The sequence below is a fragment of the Daldinia caldariorum genome (assembly GCF_022478825.1).
Source record: "Daldinia caldariorum strain CBS 122874 unplaced genomic scaffold F4812scaffold_2, whole genome shotgun sequence".
In the NCBI taxonomy this organism is placed as follows: domain Eukaryota; kingdom Fungi; phylum Ascomycota; class Sordariomycetes; order Xylariales; family Hypoxylaceae; genus Daldinia; species Daldinia caldariorum.
The window spans coordinates 2,489,998-2,510,322 of record NW_025953038.1 but is presented as its reverse complement, the minus strand read 5'-3'; the positions used below and the strand labels follow the sequence as shown (position 1 = coordinate 2,510,322).

Below are 20,325 nucleotides of genomic sequence, written 5' to 3'. Positions count from 1 at the left end.
TTCAGACCCGAGGTATCACGTGAAATTCCCGTGATCTATTTTTCCACGGGTACTTTAATTACCTAAATAAATAGGTAAAACCAACTTACAACCTCAGCTGTTATGACCACGGTTAAATATTGGCCCCTTTTGTTTCATATTAGGTAATCTAGTACCTTTTAGGTTACATATTATTACATATTACGTAGCATTAGTGGCTGAGTGCCCATAACTGCCACTTCCCAGACTCCACCGTCTTTACCTAAATCAATTACCTCCACCTCGTTTTGTTCCGCCTCCTCAAATTCGCCCCTAGTTCAAATGTTCCTTGTGGGCTGGCTGCCCGTGTTATCATCATCATCCAAGTTCAATCCTCTCACACCCTATCAAAAAGTTTTAATAAAAAATTTTAAACACGTCTTTTTTAAAGCCAATCCGACGGTCAATGTTCACTACATTCGTTGGAACGGCGGCTGGTGCTACCGAATCAAGCGCTCCGCTAACTCCGGAACCTCAACCCCCCAAACCTCGACAGAAGCGGAGTCAAGTAGCTCGGGCATGTGATTGGTGCCGTGTACATCGCATTAAATGTGATAATCATCTTCCGTGTTCAAATTGCCGGAAGAGAAATGGCCAGTGTAGCCAAGGGGAGATACCCGTCCGTACACTTCCTCATGCCTATCGAAAGATTGAGCGTCTAGAAAACCGCGTGAGAGAGTTAGAGCGAGAGCTTGAGAATGAACGTAAGGCTACAAAGTCTGTCGCCGGGCTTAATACGCCTGAGACGCCCTCAAGTCTTGATTCATCATCTGGACCTTCTAGCTCCGAGGGAGCCGAAGCTTTTGATTCTTTAGGGGAACATGGAAATAGTCTAGAGGGAAAGAAGCCAAGGGAAGGAGTCCATATTCCCACTACCCGCTCCCAGCAGGGAACGTGGTACGGTGCTTCGTCGCTATTTTACTTTATTAGGCGTATGAATACTTTCTTAAATACTTCTCTTCAACAGACCCGGCCCATCGACCGCATGCTACCAGACCCGGTGAAGTTCGACGGGACAAGCCAGACTTCGACGAAGGGCCAAGGCACTCATTCAGCTACTACGACACCAGGAGATCCCGCCATCACAGGAAGCTATTTGACCCCGACACAGGAAGAGTATTTCATAAGTCTCTTCTGGAATTCCCTCCACACCTCACTTCTCGTTCTAGACGAGGGAACATTCAAGGAACATTACCAATCCCTATGGACGACATCAGGCAGAGAACGAAAGCCGTCGGCGCTTGTCGACATAGTCATCGCCTTATGCATGCACTATAACGCGGCACTCCAGCCAGGCCTCGAGGATGACATCAACGATATTATCGCTGGCAGCCGGTGGTATTATCAGCGCTGCCAGAGATTGCTGACTAACGACCTAGAAAACCCTACCATATTAACACTCCAGTGCCACCTATTGTCATCTGTTTACCTCTGCTCGGCGTCTTTCCCCAATATGTCGGATAGTACCTGCACGCTGGCCGTGCGGACAGCCTACATGCTCGGCCTCCACCTAGAACCTCCCGAAGATATGCCAAAGCGGGAGCGAGAGATGCGGAAGCGTTTGTTGTGGACCCTCTACGTATTCGATAGCAAGATTAGCATGAAATTGGGCCGTCCATTCCAACTAGACCACTCCGATACCACCTGTAGCCTCCCAGGCGACGATCGGGAATGTGCAACACTGTCGGGTTCCGTGTTTGCTCCGCTCGGAGAGGACGCTACATGGCTAACCTTCAATCTCGAGAACGTGAAACTATTCCGGATAATTCGAGTAACCTATACGGCCTTCTATAAGAAACAAGTCGGCACAACCAGCGTTTTCGATGACCAGGCTGCGCGAAATAATCCAAAGATTATCGAGTCTCATGCGGAGTTTCTGGGACCTTACATAGACCGCATAGAGGACTGGGTGAAGGCCGTTCCCGATGCTCTTAAGACTAAACGCTTGAATGATGGTGTTCCCTTTTCCATCGACTTCACCCCTCTCGAAATCGAACAATTCGCATCGCTCTGGCTCCAGCGGCAGCGCCTTTTATTAGAACTCATGTATCATAACCTATGCATAAACCTATTCCGCCCCTTTATCCGGTTTGCTCCAACGGCTGGGCCTACTCCTACAGCCGACAAAATCGCTGCAGATTGCGCCCGCCATGCCATAGCACTAACGCGCATCTTGCACCAAGTACTCTCAACCACCTCTATCCTTACCGGTTGGCACGAGGCATCTCAGTGGCAGTGGAACGCGGCCATGTCACTCATCGGCTACGTGATAGCCTACCCGCAAAGCTCGACAACCCCAGAGGCGAGAAGTGCTGTCGATCTTGCCATAGCTGTCTTTGATATCTGGAAAAGAAGCATCAAAACTGCAGCTAGTGCAGCTGCTATTACGCGCGATGTCATTGCGCAGGCCGACATACTTATCAAACAGACACAACAAGAGAACCATGAATCAGTGCCGAGCGTAGACGAGACTCCTGTAAGTTCTAGCAGTTGGGAGGCTGCAAACGACGAAGCACTCGCTCATAATAACCCTACCGAAGCTCTGGCTGCAGTCGGAGATTGGGGTTATAACGACGGGGCCGGTTTGCCTATGCAGGGCATGTTAGCCGGGTCTATCGATATGGCGTTCACTTTCGACAATCAAGATTTCGGGGATTTTGGGACGATATCTTGGCCGGCAATGAATAGCGACCCTGGAGCCCAATGGATATACGGATAACAAGTATCTCGGACAACAAATTTCCCCTCCTTATTTTGGTTATATGAAGATGCAAGGTGCTTCAGGCGTATGGATATGATATCATTTAAAACCATGTATTTTTTGTTTTAAACATCAAGTATCTACCTCCTAGGTTAGGGTACCTACCTATGTATAGTCCAATCCTTGATATTGGTGAGGTGTTGTCGGGAATGGTCAACTAAAGCAGTCGTGTAATCATGTAATAGAGCATCAATTATATGGCGCTTATCTCATGTGCATACATATATACCTCCTACCTAAACCAGTCCTATATCTACCTATTTACCCAATATAGGTACATACACTAAGTTTGTCAATATAACTGTTTGTTCAGTGCCGGAATGAATTGATTAATCGTCCATCCAACTTAAGACAAAGATGATCGGCGGTCGATGATGGATTGACTGACAGGGTCGGTGAGTAATGATCCCGGCAATTACCAATCTAAGTACCTAACTTAAGTAGTAACCACTTACTGAGAATATGAAATAATTCTTCAGATATTAGATATAGGAGAAGGCAGTTGTGAACTACATATAAATGAAGTGCGCTGATGTATGTGGATTAGTTAATCGCCCAAGCCAAGCCCCTGAATCCAAAGTCGACCCGAGATAGTGGTTGGACGGCAGTTAAATATGAATGACATCAGGTTGCTTTTAGAATGCCGAAGGATCAATAAGGTTATAAGAATCGATCTTATCTATCTTATAAGGGCGTTACTAAGACCTGGCATCGGGCAGCCAACCAATCCCTTTCCCTTGCATCCCTGGTCCTAAAGGAGAAACCGGAAAGGAAAAAAGTCGGAGAAGTGTCGCAACTCCGTCGCAAACCTCCCAGAGTCGATATATGATATATGTACGACGACATCAACTGCTTAGCAATGCGCACTTATAACTTGGGGCATTGAAAAGAAACACCGCCGTGCCTCACCTTAGCGCCGGATGAGCAAATGGGCGCTTGTTTTACCTATCGCCGAATTAGAAATGACAGTCATTGTAATCAGTCAGTAACGGTCTAATTCTGAGACAACAAAAGATGATGTATATAAAAAGAAAGCTAGATCTCGAAACATCGACTCATATCTCTACCTACTCAAGATAAATGCATCATCAACATCACAGATATCCTTCAACCGTCTTAACTTAACTCCTAACTACCTAGCCTTAGATAACTAGTACTATATACATATCTCTGCCAAATACCCCCCTTTTTTTTTCACATCATGACTTCCTTTACCGTCTACAAGGGCTCCAAAAACGGAGTCACGAAGAGCTCCGTCACCAAGCCGGAGCATCTCACTGGCGATAAGGTGTTGGTGAGAATCACGGCGTCAGGGTTATGCGGTACTGGTAAGGCTGCTTTCTAAATATCCACCTATCTAGAACCTACCCCTGTAATGTATTACACAACGGACAGCAGCAGCTAACCAAGTCTCAACAGATCTTCACTCGGTTAGTAAAGGAAAACAATATCTATCTACCTACCTCCTTACCCATATAGCATTTTCCCACATATAACGACAATTTCCCCATCGCTAACCAATTCCCTCCCGCCCCCTCCTTCGCAGCTCCACGACGACGTGATCCTAGGCCACGAGGGCGTCGGCGTAGTCGAGGCGCGGGGCCCCGAGAGCACGCACCTGCGGGCCGGGGACCGGGTGGGCTTCGGGTACCAGCACGACAGCTGCGGCTGCTGCCGGTACTGCCTGGCGGGCAGCGAGACGTACTGCGCGGACCGCGCGCTCTACGGCACCGCCAAGGTCCGCCACGGCAGCTTCGCCGCCTACGCCGTCGTCCGCGAGGCCTTCCTGCACAGGATCCCCGACGGCCTGAGCGACGTCGACGCCGCCCCGCTGCAGTGCGCCGGCGCTACCGTGTTCGCCGCCCTGCAGGCGCATGGGACGAGGCCGACGGAGACGGTTGGTGGTATGTCTTGATTTCATTTTTTTGATTTTTTTTTTCTTTTGTTTTATTTCGGGGTGGGGTAGAGTTTGCACCTTTTCAAATACGTCTTTGAAATCATTACGCCTTAATCTCTTTAAAGAAAAGGGGGGGGGGGGATTGCTGCTAACTTCGCTCGCCGCAGTTATCGGACTAGGCGGCCTCGGGCACCTAGCGATCCAATTCGCCGCGAAGATGGGCAACCGGGTCATCGTGCTGTCGGGCTCGGAGCGCAAGCGGGAGCAAGCGCTGGCGCTAGGCGCGCACGAGTTCGTGTCGACGCGGGGCAAGGACCAGCTCTCGGTGTCGACGCCGATCGACCGGCTGCTAGTCACGACGTCGGCGCAGCCGGACTGGGGGACGGTGCTGCCGATCATGGCGGCGGGGGCCGCCATCTACCCGCTGTCGGTGGCCTCGGGCAACCTCGAGATCCCGTACCTGCCGCTCGTGCTGAACGGGCTCGCGGTGCAGGGGTCGCTCGTGGCGCCGCGCCGCTTGCACCGCGAGATGCTCGCGTTCGCTGCGCTGCACGGCATCAGGCCTATCACCGAGACGTTCCCGCTCACGGAGGAGGGCGTTAGGACCGCGGTCGAGAAGTTGGAGCGCGGGGATGTTCGGCTTAGGGCCGTGTTGACGGCGGCGTAAATTGGATTGGCCTACATTAGGTAGGTAGGTAGGTGGGTACCTAACTTAACGAGAGTTTAATGGGCGTATGGGAGGATTTACGATATATTAGGGAGGTACATATATGCATTAGGTAGGTAGATTACTTGTGCGTTGGGCTAGAGGGAAAATAGAATGGGGAAGGGGGAAGGGGTAGTTGATGAGGGAATGATTAGGGAAAAAATAAAAATATTTGGTCGTTTTATATGGTAAACTCCTAGTCCTGATCTCATTTTGCTGCCTATTTATGCCCATTGAATATTGTAGTAGTGACAGCAACATAGAGTAGTAGGATAGGGGCTAGATAGGGGTAGAGCTTACAAGTCTGCTCAGTCTTGAAACTGTAGGTATTCTACGCATTGATTTCCGCAATTTGCTCACCATTTTCTTAAAAAGAGTGTCTTAGATATATGAATCATATTGTTGAAGACTACCACGAGTCACGCCACGCTTGTAATGTCTATCATAGGTACGAAATATTCAGAAGTCCAGAAAGGCGTAGAGCGCGGATGGGGTGTATAGGCCAATTTTATTAAACTAAGACTAATAGCAACTCCAGAGATATTTCTTGGGATCTAGTTAGACGCTTAAATTCATCCACTGTTAACTTTGGCTGCTTAAACCTTGATGTAGTATACTGGCTGTCTATTATAGTCCTAGATTCGTAGCTAGCTATCCCAGTTCTATAGGTACTTAAATCATAATCTAAGACGTTAAAGTGCCTTGATTATGTCTTGGACAGGTTATTTTAGAGTTTTTTCGTATCTAGGCTTAGAAGTCTATCAAATAGATGTTAATTATCTGCTAGTATTGCCCAAAGGATCATCAGGGGTGAAGAACGACGAAAGCTAGTTTTAGTAGTGTAAGTGAGCCTCATAGCCCTTATCCAAGATTCAATTAAAATTTCAATCTTCAAAGTCGCAGTTATCTTCTCGTCGAGAGAGGCTAAGTTAAGAAACCCAACCTCTCGGAATATCGTAACAAGGTGAACGAGATGAGATGCTTTTTAAACGAGACATATACAGCATACGGAGTCTCTGTGATGCCTCGCTTGATAAGAAACTATCGGTATGATGCTGTTCAATGACTCCTCAAGTCCAAGGATCCATAACAAATGCTACACGGTGCCTAATTTGAATCTTATTTGATGATGTCTACCTACCTAGGTACTGCAGAACTTCGGCGGTATAGAATAACTCGCCGCATGACGTAAAGTGAACTATTCCGACTGCATTACGACCGATACCTCTTTTAAACCTACGCCGCCGTGGAACTATATCATTACGCTGTCGAAATACCTAAACGTGGGACGGTTTCTTTCCTGCGCCGTCATCGATACAATACCCAAACGAGTCCCCCCCCTGGGCTCCAAAGCATCCCTCTAATTCGGGAAGCAGAAGCGGTTTCATAAGCTTCTTTCTTCCATACGTATGTGCAGCGGGTATACTCGGACGAACCTGTCGGACGTCGGGCATACCACGGCGTACGACACGAATGGCCCTTATATTAGGGCAGCAGGTAGGTAGCCCGTGGATCCTACTTTTAGTTAGTTGGGTACGTGTGTCGCATCTCCACGTCGCAATTGAAGATTTCGACCGGTGGGAGATCTTCTGAAGATATATACCTAACCTAAGGTACCAAGGTAGATATTTATATAGAAATTACTTAAGTATGTGCGGTTTCGAACTCGGCCAGGTCAGGCACGCGCGGGTTATCCATTCGTTTAACCCCGATCTCGCCTTTGTGTCGATCCCATGCAACCTCGGGTACCTTCCCCTTATCTCAGGCTAAAAAGGAGAACAAATGGTATTACCATTGGGAGCATCTCACGATGCGACGCTGTTATACGTGATCTGATAGTGAGCCATGTTAGATAACCATACTATTTAGTATGGTACACAGGATATGCTGTTATCTAAGAGTGACAAGTACAGTTGGGGTTGACCACCGCCGCAACAGACAGGCACGTTTGTTGAGTCCCCCTCTCCTCTCCTTTACCACGTTCACGACGGCTTCATGAATCTGTAGAATGTAACACAGAAAGGTTCTCTGCCTTGCCATAGGAACCGGCATATACGTTTCTTTTTTTCTTCGCTGCTAAGTGGTACGGAGAACTCTCCTGAAGTCCAATTAAAGTTCAGCATAAGGAGGTCGAAGCTGAGGTATCAACTTGATCGACATACAATCATCTCCTTTCTTGGAGTAACTGCATATTTTGAAAAATAAATGCCTGGACAGCTTCCTCGTATAAATCGTAAGTCTTAACGGCGCATTTTCTTGCTTCCCCGGTTATAGTCCATGACCCCGGATCATGTATGTCAATGTTAAGGTAAAACCTGTGTGGACGACCGCGACTGTACAATCCCTATTGTTAGACGCTATTGATCAAACGAGACAGGCATATGTACAGGCAACGGCATATGCATCCTGCCATGTTTGTTGCATTAGAATGGAGTAAGGGGGTATAGGACTGCTTATAGGTCTGATAGGTATCCTCGGGCGCGGGGGATGATGGCCACATAATAGTCCTTTCTCTCTCTATCTCTCTTTTATCTCCCTCTCGCAATCATTCTCTAATCGCTTCATTATTTACGTCCCCTTTTAAACATGCCGTCATATCCCCGTCATAATCGGACCGCCATCTCCCGCATTCCTCATCTTGCGAATGCGTTGGACGCCTGCCATGTAACTATCCACGCCGAAGTCCTTTGTATACACAACAGCAAGAAATACCACCAGTTGTAGTTACTATATATCCCCGTACCCCGCGTATTGACATGATACTATCCACCTTCGTATAAGGTCCGGTCCGACGCGTTGCATTATGCTCTCTGATCGGGAAAGTCGATAAGATGCCATAATAATATTAATGCATGCACGAATACATATGTCCTGTACGATACGCGTTACCGGAAGATCCGTACTCGATCTGCACGCCTCACAAATAGTTGACAATGGCAGCCATTCATTTCTTTTACTCTAGTTCTCGTCGGACGAAATGAATAGGGGAGTCGAAGTGTCATAGGTACCTAGCATATAAAAGTCGTGAAGACGTCGGTGACTCAAGCGATCCGGGCTACTAATGCGATATAGCAAACATTCAGCCCGTCTAGCGACATCTGGTCAAACTCCCCGGACCTCGGTACGAGCGGGGCGAATTAGGATGCGTGGAGCTTCGAAGTTCATATGTTGTGCACCCGAACCTCTGAATGAGTATAGACGGCGGGATAAAGGGCACTGCCGTCCTGTTAGGTAACTCAGCACCCCACGCAGGTAAGGGAATCCAGAACTGCCCCCGGAGTTAAGATACCTGCAGTAGCGGCAGCCGATGTATCGACCTGTTGGCTGGTCTCCGTTACTACCAGAAACAAAAAAAAAAAAAAAAAGGCCAGGGTCAGTACGAGCAACTCTCTAAGTTGCCCAACATGATCTTGCGTCAGCAGCCGACGAATCGGCAAGGGTTCGACGTTGTGAAACTTCACCGCTGAAGCTTCATTGCGGGGGATGCGGTCCTATTCTCATATTGACTTGATTCAAATACTCATCCATATATCATGTCAAATTAAAAATTTGGCATCCAGCTACTAAAAACACTAATCAAGATCTAGCATCATGGCCTAGAAGTTTTCCAAAAATTTAGGTGGAATTTCAATTTATGTTTACCGGCCATATGGTTCGTGGCGGAATGCGTTATTAGAATCTTCCGGCTTTGATGTCTCCGGCTTGAATTGACCGGTCTTCATATTCCAATGGTTCCGTTAACTTTGTGGCCCTTAGGCCTGAATCTTCCACGGATGTAACACCGGTAAGGAAATCTCAATTGGAATCTAAGTCCCTCGGCACATATGTAAGTGGCAATGGGAATATGTATGATGATTAGATAAAACCGAACCCTTAGGAACCTAGAGTAAAGGGCCTCGGAGGTGCTAATACGACAATTCTTTTTGACTTTTTGACGATGCTGCTTTAACACTTTAACACGCGGACCTTGTTGGCCGCCTATCCATCTTAATTTACTAAGTCGAATCCACATTTACATAGTAGAGAACAATTGTTTGCTACCATATATGGTAGATAGAAGTAGCCCTAATGCAATTGATTAGTAGCAAGTTATCGTGTAAGTTCGTAATAATGTAGCTGATAGTTAGTACGAAGGAAGTGTCGTGAACAAATAAATGCCCAGAAGAAAAAGGGCATCGAAATTATCTAATATCATTAGAATAAGAATAGGTCAAGGTAGCTTTGAACGCGCGGATTGTTGTGGAGATGATATCTAGAACCTAGGCTTCTGGATGATCGATTTCTCTTTTCTGCTGAATCTGTCCCAAGGGCATGGGTACCTAAGATAGCCGCGTGTTCTTGGCATCGTTTTTTTCTTCTTCCTTTTTATTTCAGAACGTGGCGTGGCGGGATGACAAGGAAAGTATCGAATTTTTATTTATTTTGTTACACCGCAAATGAATTTCAATGCACGTAGCCTCTCAAGGCTTTGACATGTGAAAGGCATCATTACGGATCACGACATGTAATTGGAGTGGGGGGCTGATAGTAAATACCTAGATAGTTGGATGCATCATTGTGCTAACAATGAGAGCCCGTTTGAAAAAGACAAGGGAGTTTATTATGCAGCATCGGAATCGCGCAACCCTTCAGGTTCCATCGGTTCCATCGGTTCCATAGGTATCCATCAGAGAACCCCTGGATCGGTATGGCGATGCTTGCGACAGAAGCTCCTCAGGGGCCGAGGGGTTTAGTATGACAGGTGGCAAATGGGTTGATAATCATTCTATCGTCTTGAGCCGAGGTTGTTGAAGCTTCGTAAACGATTACTACCTATACACAAGTATTCATATGAGTAGTCCTCGGAGTCGTAGAAAGACCTAGACTTGAAGATACTTCAAAGCAATTAAGGCTCCCAAGTTGATAAGTGTAGGATCCCTCCGGGAATTTGTTTTAAGTAAGGCCTTGCAAGGAATATCTATGCGAGCCGGTGAGATGCAAGTTGATGATCCCTCGGCGTTTAGACAACGTTAGCCTAGTAGCTAAATGCATTTGGGTAGCTAGGTAGTATATTGTAATGCCAAAACAGGTATGTTAAGTTAGTCCATTCAGGAGGAGGGAGTTTCCGACTTATTCCAATGAAGATGCGCCGCGGCACGCTTTCATTGGCCGAAGCGTGGATTTATCCCTGCCCGAACTTAGAGAAGGCGAATGGCGAGCAAATTGTCTCCAATGACTACACTGTAAGAACGCAAATTCTAGGCAAGTAGTGCATATGACGGCGTCTTGATGAAAATACGGTTCCAGCTTGACTTGTTTTTTTCAGGTAGGTTTGTTCCCATCCGGTATACTTGATAGAAACTCACATTGGGTTGGATCGAACATAAAGCTTTAGAGAAAAAGACTTTGAATCGGCATGTATAATAGCTCGGCGCGCCGAATGAGAGGACATTGAGTTAAAAAGCATGTTGGCGAGTCTTTCCGTGAGATCCTTACAAACCAGTGAGATATATACCTAGGTATATAAGCCTATAAAGATAAGCGCTTATAAAGATACCGTAAGGCTGCTCTCACACTTGAAGCTAGTTCACGACGAAAGAGGTAGTTACAAGAGGTAGTTACATAAATGTAACAGCATAGATAATACCTAGGTATTATGTGGGTTAGATAGGCGAGCCGAAGAAGGACGGATAGGTAGGAACTAGGATCTTGATTGTGATTGCATTTGAAGTTGTAGAGGTGAAGAAAAGTTCCGAGTCTTTCACATGTCAAATGACAAGGGGGGGTAAAGATTATGTACTAGGTACCTATGTAGTTACCTAAGGCTGGACCCAACAACTTTCTTTAATCCCCTGTAAGTTTCACCGGGATTAGTAGCTTTAAACGGTATAGATAGCTTCTATCTTGCCTGTGACACATGCTATCGCCCCTCCGATGTGTACTTGACCCGACAGCGGATCTACGGCAGGCATTCAGGTACCGCTACCGAAAAGTTCCTGTTTTTAGCTGCTGAAGCTCGATACCTGCTAAAGGGACTAGGACCGGGACCCGCTAGAAATATAGTGGCACCGAAGAAGCTCGGCATCAGTAACTTCATTGGTTCAAAAAACCTATAGGAACCTGTTGGATACTATGTATGGAATGCGTCAATTCCTTGTACCCGACACGAAGGACGAAGGGCATAATACGACTCTGCCGTGTGTGCCGTGTACCTATGATACAATGTAAAACCATGTACTATATGTATATATATATATGTCGGTTATGATGTACCTGGGTAGGTTAGGTATGAATTACGATGTATATGCGGAATGGTGCTAAGTATAATATATAGGTACATAGAAGTGAGGGATTCTTTTAGGTATGGTACATCTTTAAAGGTAAAGGGCGAAAGACAGGTATCTAACTAACCTAAGGTAAGGAGTGAAGAAGCACATGCAAAAAAAGAATTAGAAAAAAAAAAAAAAGAATGTTCGCGCCGGAACATCGTCAAGGTTGACTTATTGTTTTAAAAGCACCCCATTTCACATGACTATGCCTTACGCCTTTCGCCTTTCGCCTTTTTTCATCCCGCATTTTTTACCTTTTGACAGACTTTCGTCTTTTTAAGTTATTAGTTGCTTACTTCTTCAACCTTGATCTGTTCTCTCTCACCATCTTCCCTCGCTGCATTCCTTGCTGCATTCCTTGCTGCATTCCATCTCATCCCACCACATCACACCTAATCTTATCCTGTTTAGTTCCGCCGAACGAATAAGACTCGAAAGAGCTTCCTAATTCACCTTCTTTTCCACCCCCTCCTATTCCATCTCTTCCCCAAAACAAATTATCGTTGTGACCCAACAACTTACATACGCGATCGCTTGCCCTCGAGCTCCTTCTGTCCGTTTTCCTCGACGTTTTCATCTCTCTACTCTCCTATTAATTAGGTGACTTAGCCCAACTATGGCTGCCCAAGTTAACGGCGAGGTTCACCCATCATCCGCGACTCTATCGGTAAGCTCATCGCGCATCTCATCGCCCATTCATCTGAATTTATATAGCTTGGGACCTAGGACTAATGTCGGAATAGCATATCAGAGGATACCCTGTGGTAAACGATAGCATTGCTTACATCAAAGGGAACCCCTATGGCCAGAAGTCGATAGAGCTAGGCGATTCCGCCTACAAGACCTTCGCTAAACCAGTAGTTCCGTACTTGGCCAAGCCCTACCAATATGTCTCTCCCTACATCAAGAAGGCCGATCAAATTGGTGAGGATGCCCTGAGCAAAATCGATGAGCGTCTTCCCGTCCTAAAGAAGCCTACCGGTGAGCTATTGACCGACGGCAAGAACCTATTCTTCCTCCCTCTCCGCAAGGGGTTCGAAACCAAGGACCACGTCCTCGACATCTACAACTCCGAGTACAAGAAGGTTGGAGGTGACGGCCTCGTAACATCCGGCAAGGCGCTCGTCTCGACCGGTCTTGTTGTCACAACCGAAGCGCTCAACTGGATTGGTGACCTTCTCCGAGCTGGCAAGGTACAGGCTAAGGAAACACGCAACGAAGCATCTCGCCAGGCAAACCACGGAAACACCAACCAAGGATAAAAGACGCTTTAATACGGAAGTAAGGAGGCGATTTTCGGCATAGTCTCTTTTTGATACCATGCATCTCTCCTCTGTCATCGGCTTTTCAAACATAAGTTCCGGGTACTCAATTTGGGAAGTAGTCTATCAGGTAATCTTGAGGAAGCTGTATTATGGAAAGACATGGCTCGGACCTTAGGAATTCACGTTCACTTCTCATCCTCGTGCTTGGAAAAAAGTGTTTTTTTTTTTTTTTGCACTAGCACTGGGCGAGGCGTATCCATCGACATTACGGAGCTTCGATTCAGTCGTATTGTTGGCTTCATCATTAACTTTCATCTTATTCATCAGGATGGCCGAGATGTCCACGACGAGACGAGACAGTGGAGTCATTGTACACGTAGGGAATAACAAGGGGAAAAGGCGCAGGCAAATATTCGTACAAAACTTGGGGCCGTCTTTTAATGACTAACTAGTATGAGAAAGATAATAGATTTTCTATTCTAATATGGTCTTACTTTTAAGTTAAGTAAAATCAAACGCGCTTATATATGAACTTGAATTCAAGCTTCTTCAGACTTCCGCGGTACAGCATTAAAGCTAATTGATGTTGAAGGGAGAAACGTAAAAGTTATTATTGAACTAATAATAATACCAAGGCGCATAACTCAATCGCGCGTATATTATTAATTCCATAATAAAGTGGATTTGCTCTCATTTTAGCAGCTGACAAAACTTTGCTGAAATTGAGTTTAAGGTCAGACGACAGAAAATGCGGAGGGTTCTCAAATGTCCTTAGGTACCAGCTGCCCAGTGCTAGGTATGTGACATTTCGGACCGTTAGATTGGGCACTTTTAGATAATCACGTGGATCCTGCAACGCATTGACCTGGCAACGCGTTTATCTTTGAGAATAAACATTGAGACCCGCTATCACCAGATTTCTAAGTCGTTACCTCCACTTATTGCTACTTACTTACTGCTTACTACTTACTACTTACCTGGTATTCTTCAACGCATTGCACACACAAACTTCAAAGTGGCTTTTTCCAAAAACCCAATGCTGCACATAATCGCATCCTCCCCAGAATAACATTTAATCTACATTATACCTACCTAAAACTAAACAAATCCACAAGTGCAAGCGGTGAACAAATGATTCACGTCGAAAATTCGACCAGCCTTCCAGGCTCGCCCGTTGCGGCACCCTTACAGCCAGCATCCCCTGACAAGGTCAATCAATTGCGCGAAGCCGCGCCAATATCCCCCACGAAGTCCGACCAGCTTCGTGATAGCGACGTACACGACAAGATCCGCCAATTCAATAACTTAGCACACAGTCCCGGCGGCACCGCATCCATGTCTAGACAACTTGAACGAAAGACGGCTGATGCCGCCTTGAAACGAGCCATGCTAGGACGGGAAGAAGCAGAGTCTGAGATGCGCCGCTATCGTGACGAGGCCCGCGCCCTGCGACGCCAAGTTGAGGAGAGCCGAGGCCGAGAGCGCAAAGTAGGCGAAAGACTAGAAGATGTTATGGTGCGTATCGTAAATCCACAATGTCCATCTATTCCTGCTAGAATATCTAAGCTGACGGTTTACCAATTAATAGGAGAAATACGGCCAAGCGAAAGAAACTCTCCAACACAGTAAAACGATTTGGGAAAAGGAGATTCGCCATGCGCGCAAGGAAGTTTTCAAGACACAATCCACCATCGTCAAGCTACAAGAGGAACTCAAAGCCGCAAGAAGTTCTTGCAAGTCCGTAGAAGAGTCCCTAGCAAGGGAGAAGGAACTAAGCAAAGCTAGAGAGCAGGAGGCGTTTAAATCCCGCTACCAGCTAGCCCAGGTTCAAGAACAGTTAGAGAAGGCTCTCGAGCGCATTACTTTTGTCGAACAGGAGCGCGATGCTTACAAAGATGCCGCCAAGAGCGAAGAGATCGCCAGGATCGCCGCCGAGGGTCGTCTACCACTCCCGCCAGAGGATCCGGACAGTGAATTTGCGTCGCCTAAAAAGGAACGTGCTTCTCTGTCAGCGGCCGACATCGTTTCCTCCGCTGCGAGCGAAGAGGAGATCGAAGAGTTAACGCGTCTATGGCAATGGGAAAAGCAAAGAGCTGACCGAACCCAAGAACATCTAGAGTTCGTGCAGGCCGAGTGTCAGCTACGATGCTGCTCCTGTGCCAAGTCTCGCTCGCGGAGGAGTATGGCATCATCAGTACGTCAAGAACGGACTGGGCCAGTTACAATTGTTGACCCGGCAGACCTTATGATTTTAGGCCAGGAACCCAAATCTGTAGAGAAGCCCACCTCTACCGAATCCAGAAGTACGGGGCATATTCAACGCCGGGAACGAGGACAAACGGAAGAGCAGCACCGGGAGTTACCCCAATTAGAGAAGACACAGTCGCTAGTGGACGAGATTGCACGAAACGAAGTGCCGAGAGAACGAAAAGAGCCTAGGCGTTCAACCGTTTTCGTTCCATCAGAGGGGATTTTTAGGACCATCTCGCAGCAGGACCTCCAGGCAATAGAGAAGCCTGAGGAATCTCCTTGCGAACCAACGACCCCCAAAGATCCTCCACCAAACCGCTCTTTTTATTCTCGAACTCCGTCCGCCGAACCCCCAACATTTGCTTTACTAGCACAGGAGCGCACCTCTCTCCTCTCGCTCCTCAACGCACCCCGCGAAAGCGATGCCAACTACCCGATGATGGACATCCCGACCATACCCCTCGAAGGTCACAACAACCGCTCAGACTCGGAAGACGACGCCGAAGAAGAAGCTGCCCAACCTGAGGTACCTCTCATGGAAGCAGACCAGGACACGCGGCCTCACAGCACTGCCGCTTTCTACACGGTAACCACGACCACGACAGTCCCCATCCGAGAACCAAATACCCACCAGAATCAGAATCAGAATCAGAACCACAACCGCGTCCCATCGTTCGACGTTAACAACCCGAACATGGCGCCGACGATGACGCGCGAGGAGGCGCTAGCGCAGATTAGGGAACGCCGCGGCAGGGCTAGGAGTGCCGCCCAGGGACTGGCTACCCCCCGCAGGCAGATGATGTCCGGGACGGGAGACAGGAGGGACGTCAGCGCGCCGGCGGGTCGAGCGGCTAAGGGGCGATCCGCCTAGCGGTGACTTACCTTTACCTTTTACCTTTACCGGACCTAACGTAACCTAACTTGACTTAACCTTGGGTATATGGGTAGCCAACCTTACGCGTACGGTTGTGATAATGGTGGTGGTGACATGAATTGTGGATCGGAGGGGAGGGGAGGGGAGAGGTGGTGGTACCTGAGGGCTCTTCATCCGTCCTAGGCCCCTGCTTCGGGTTTTTACAGCGAGGCGTTCGGCGGCTATTAGAAACTCAAGGCTAATAAAAGAAACTACATACTGCATTTCCATCGGCGTTGTCCTTTCGGAGAAAGGCAGGGCAGGGCAGGGTAGGGCAGGGTAGGGTAGGGCTGGCAAAGGGGGGGGGGGGAGATACCTAACATAATGGATGGAACGGCGTTGGATTTTTTTTTTCTTTACTTCTTTTTCGGTACTTGTTCGTTTGGGTTATTAATAACAACCCTTTTACTGCTACTGCTGGTGCCGCTACCCACCCCTACTGCTGCTACTGCTGCTGTTGTTGTGGTCGTTGCGCTCTCCCTCTCTGATATCTTTCATATTTTCGGTTCTTCATTCGTATGATTACGACGTGAAACGACGGTTCTATTCTGGAGTTGAGGGAGAGGGAGGGGAACCTGTTTACTACTTACTACCTAACTAACGTACTAGGTAGTTGGTTTGTTTGTTTTTACGTACGTACGGATAATGGAAGATACCACCTCTAATCACATCATCACCGTCACCTTCTCTCTGGTATAATTTCTTTTATATGGTTTACATACCTCTCGGTATGCTTACTTGCTTGTTTTTCTTTTCCTCCTAGTTTCTTGGAGTGTTTGCATACATTAGGTAGTTGGCGATAGAGATAGGTTTACCTCGCGGAATCACTACTCACCGTAGGTACCATCTAAGTACCTAACCTACCTAGATCTACGGAGAGTATATCTCTGTAGTCACCTACATAAGATAGGTAGTTTAATATTGATTGATGCCTTGCTTGTTTGGCTTACAGACAAAGTATAGTAGACTTTGCGTTTGGCTTAACAACTGTACTATACTATGCTACCTAAGATTATCCTTCGCCGGAGATCCAAGCGTGACTTTCGTATCCGATTTGCGTCTCTTGTCTGCCTCGCGGGCGTCTCCAGGTCCGGGAGCCCGCGCCACGACGGCTGTCGTCGTGCTGTTCACGATACTAACTAACTAACGACCGGGGGGCAGGTACTCTCCGTACGGCGTTTCCGCGAACGGGGGGGAGGGGGGTTGTGCGCGACTCGGACCTGGGCGCCCCCTTTCCTCCTTTTCCTCCTCCGTCTTCGTCTTCGCCTTTTGTCCTGTTCTTCTTTGAAGGGGACCAACCCCGCGGCTTCGCAGACCCCAGACGCACGTGGTGCAGGAGGTAAATTGGCGACGCCGACGGTGGGGGGTGGCGGGCGGGCGAACGGGATCTCGGCGAGTGGGGTGAAGATGTCGAGGCGGGGCGAGGCGCGCGCGCGCGATGAGCTGCTTCTGGTCCTGGCTGAGAGGTTGTCTGTCGGCCGACACGGACACGATGCCGAGCGGGCTGCCCCGGAAAAGGGCGTGTTGGTGACGACGTCGAAGGGGGTGAAATGTAACGACATGGCTTGGGGGGTTTTTAGAGGTATGTAATAAGAAACACTATTGCCTCCTTTTTTATATTATTATTTATCTATAATTATATCTTTTTTCTTGTTCCCTTCTTCCGAAGCCTTAACAATGCTCTCTGTAATATTGTTGACCCTGCATATATCTTAATGATTATGAAATGACCCCTTGAGATTAGGACTTTATTATAGTTGGGGTTCACAACTAGTATAGTTATAGTAATATCTCGATCTATAACTTATCTAATGTAGCCCGGGAACTGAATACTAGGTACTCTTCAAAATATCCGTACCTATAAAGCAACTCTACTCATTGGTATATTTTGCATTCATTTCGCCTCTGCCTTTAAGTGGTGGAAGAAAGTTGAATCTTAAACACTTATTCACGTTATTTTAGGTAAGCTAAGATCATGTATTTGAGTCTGGTCTTTATAGTCTAAGTTAGACTTTTATAGTTATGCTTAGAGCTATAAACTGTTCTTCACTGCTACATCGAACCAGCTACCTCTTAGTCATCCAGTTTACCCCTATTAAGCTAAAGCTCGATAGCCTAAGCCCTTCGAGATCTTTCCTAGAGCAGGATAAATGATCACCCCGGCGGGAAAAGAGTTATTATTCAACATATAATAACTTAGGTACCTAACCGAGGTAGAAATATTACGTTGGAAAAACGCCGTATTTATTATCTACGGGTTGAGCCGAAGTTCAGTGCTTACATCGAAAAAAAAGACACGGGATCAAGGTGTCTTTTGGATGGTTCGATTCATGATGATGACATGGTACATGCAAGTCGTATGATACAGGTCGCGCGTTAGTTCCATAGGAACCCCTTTTCATCCCGTCATTACACCTTAGGCGTCCTAAGCTCCATATACCCCTTTCTACTGCGTTATAGCTCAATAATGACGCCTTCCTGAATGATCGCCTGACGCCTCACGTTGGAAGCTCTTATATCCATTACCCCATGTCTCTCACCTCCCAGGTCCAAATATCAGGAAGCCAGGGTAAGAGAGGAAGGTAAAGACAAGAGTAAGCTGCTGGTTTATTGGCCAGTAAGCTTGCTCAAGATACCACCGCTGCTCTTGGAGCTCTTCTTCTCGTCGAAAATCTTCAATAAGCTAGACCAGACCTGACCAGGTTCTTGGCTGGCGTCAACGCCCTTCCAGATACCAGTCTTCTTGTAGTATCCGACAACGGGAGCGGTCTGATCGTGGTAGGTAACCAGGCGCTTCTTAAGCGCATCAGCGTTATCGTCAGATCGTTGGATCAGAGGCTCGCCGGTGATATCGTCCGTCATAGGCACCTTAGGGGGGTTGAAGGTGCTGTGGTAACTTCGACCGGAAGCGGGGTGGACTAGACGGCCGGTAATACGCGCGACCAGAAGAGCGTCGTCGATTTGTAATTCAACGGCGTGCTGTAGCTTCTGGTTCTTCTCGGCAAGCATCTTGTCAAGAGATTCGGCTTGAGCGACAGTGCGGGGGAAACCGTCAAGGATAAAGCTATGAATAGGGTCAGTCGAATTCTACATGGGGAATACGACACATCATGGTTGTTGTGGGATGTAAATTGTCGTTAAACCCGTAAGAGAAAAAACAGAGAACATACCCTCCCTTGCACTCCGAGTTGTTCTCGAGTTCTTCCCTGATCATGCCAATGACGATGTCGTCGCTGACCAAACCACCGGCATCCATAATCTTCTTCGCTTCCTTTCCGAGAGGCGTTTTCTTGGCGACTTGAGATCGGAGCATGTCACCAGTGGCCTTTTCGTGAGCTGTCAGTAATCCAAGATTCGTATGAAAAAATAGCGCATTAGAATCTTGTCGGCGCTTACTAAATGGCAGCACGAGAACTTCTCCTTAATCCTAGGCGCTTGAGTTCCCTTTCCTGATATTTGTCAAGTCGCAGTCAGCGCAAAGCTCAAACCAGGGACCAATTACCTCGGCCCCAATAAATTTTCCAAACAACATACCAGCTCCAGGAGGACCCATGAGGATCATGCGCACGCTTTCGCCGCTCTCGCCAGATTGGCGCTGCTCTAGACGTCGTACGCGGTCCTCTAGGCTGGACACGACGTCTTGCAGCCGCTTCATCTCATCGTTGATAACACCCATTTTAACAGCTCAAACGAATCAATTGAGCCGGACCAAGGCGGTTTAGAGAAAGGCGACAGGTCAGGTCACTAGAAGAAATGAGTGAGTAATATAATTATAAGAAGAAAAAAAAGGAAAGGGAAAAAGGGAAGTAACGGAAGTTTATGATAGGGGAAGATAAAGAAGAGCGTAGTAAGTAGCAAGTTGTAAGTTGAAAGTTGCCAGGAAGTTTGCCAGGTGTTAGAAGCTGGAATTTCGGTGGTGCTCTTGGCGGCGTGCAGGCGAAGTCGGGGGGAGTCGGCAATCGGGATATTCTTTTTTTTTTTCCTCTCTTTTTTTATGGCCGCCTCTACTTTTTTTTTTCTCCAGCCAAGGAACGGATTGCCACGTTCAATTGCGACTTGCTATAAATTTAGTGTCGGTACAAGACTGGAGCTCGGGGCAATTGGGGCCCCCCAGTGGTTGAAAGCATCCCTAACCTCTAGGTAACATGTACCTAACATAACTGAACAGCAACCGCTGCAGCCCATACCCATGGATAGACCATCTCAG

General features: G+C 47.4%; 7 protein-coding genes across 7 annotated transcripts; 5 read left to right on the top strand and 2 right to left on the bottom strand.

Annotated features, from left to right (window-relative positions):
• Window positions 1-117: 117 nt before the first annotated feature.
• Window positions 118-3,428, top strand: F4812DRAFT_415242 (fungal-specific transcription factor domain-containing protein). Its single transcript, XM_047932960.1, has 2 exons — window positions 118-3,162; window positions 3,235-3,428. The coding sequence occupies exon 1, from the start codon at window positions 425-427 to the stop codon at window positions 2,735-2,737; it is 2,313 nt and encodes a 770-aa protein (XP_047794049.1). The 5' UTR covers window positions 118-424; the 3' UTR covers window positions 2,738-3,162; window positions 3,235-3,428.
• A 155-nt stretch (window positions 3,429-3,583) lies between these two features.
• On the top strand, window positions 3,584-5,575 carry F4812DRAFT_415239 (GroES-like protein). Its single transcript, XM_047932959.1, has 4 exons — window positions 3,584-4,107; window positions 4,199-4,209; window positions 4,326-4,683; window positions 4,844-5,575. The coding sequence occupies exons 1-4, from the start codon at window positions 3,981-3,983 to the stop codon at window positions 5,341-5,343; spliced, it is 996 nt and encodes a 331-aa protein (XP_047794048.1). The 5' UTR covers window positions 3,584-3,980; the 3' UTR covers window positions 5,344-5,575.
• A 6,464-nt stretch (window positions 5,576-12,039) lies between these two features.
• F4812DRAFT_189943 (uncharacterized protein) lies at window positions 12,040-13,033 on the top strand. The gene is made up of 2 exons (XM_047930121.1): window positions 12,040-12,357; window positions 12,434-13,033. The coding sequence occupies exons 1-2, from the start codon at window positions 12,307-12,309 to the stop codon at window positions 12,950-12,952; spliced, it is 570 nt and encodes a 189-aa protein (XP_047794047.1). The 5' UTR covers window positions 12,040-12,306; the 3' UTR covers window positions 12,953-13,033.
• A 1,053-nt stretch (window positions 13,034-14,086) lies between these two features.
• Window positions 14,087-16,242, top strand: F4812DRAFT_449648 (uncharacterized protein; the record flags this gene model as incomplete). Its single annotated transcript, XM_047935997.1, has 4 exons — window positions 14,087-14,470; window positions 14,544-15,809; window positions 15,840-16,006; window positions 16,212-16,242. 4 exons carry the CDS (start codon window positions 14,087-14,089, stop codon window positions 16,240-16,242), a joined length of 1,848 nt encoding a protein of 615 aa, XP_047794046.1.
• Window positions 16,243-16,425: 183 nt separating this feature from the next.
• Window positions 16,426-17,120, top strand: F4812DRAFT_415232 (uncharacterized protein). The gene has a single exon (XM_047932958.1). The coding sequence runs from the start codon at window positions 16,443-16,445 to the stop codon at window positions 16,638-16,640; it is 198 nt and encodes a 65-aa protein (XP_047794045.1). The 5' UTR covers window positions 16,426-16,442; the 3' UTR covers window positions 16,641-17,120.
• On the bottom strand, window positions 17,121-17,680 carry F4812DRAFT_455837 (uncharacterized protein; the record flags this gene model as incomplete). The annotated part of the gene is made up of 2 exons (XM_047936890.1): window positions 17,121-17,261; window positions 17,339-17,680. 2 exons carry the CDS (start codon window positions 17,678-17,680, stop codon window positions 17,121-17,123), a joined length of 483 nt encoding a protein of 160 aa, XP_047794044.1.
• A 401-nt stretch (window positions 17,681-18,081) lies between these two features.
• Window positions 18,082-20,224, bottom strand: F4812DRAFT_415231 (adenylate kinase cytosolic). The gene is made up of 4 exons (XM_047932957.1): window positions 19,653-20,224; window positions 19,515-19,567; window positions 19,289-19,443; window positions 18,082-19,182 (listed from the first exon to the last, which is right to left on the bottom strand). The coding sequence occupies exons 1-4, from the start codon at window positions 19,792-19,794 to the stop codon at window positions 18,726-18,728; spliced, it is 807 nt and encodes a 268-aa protein (XP_047794043.1). The 5' UTR covers window positions 19,795-20,224; the 3' UTR covers window positions 18,082-18,725.
• Window positions 20,225-20,325: the final 101 nt, after the last annotated feature.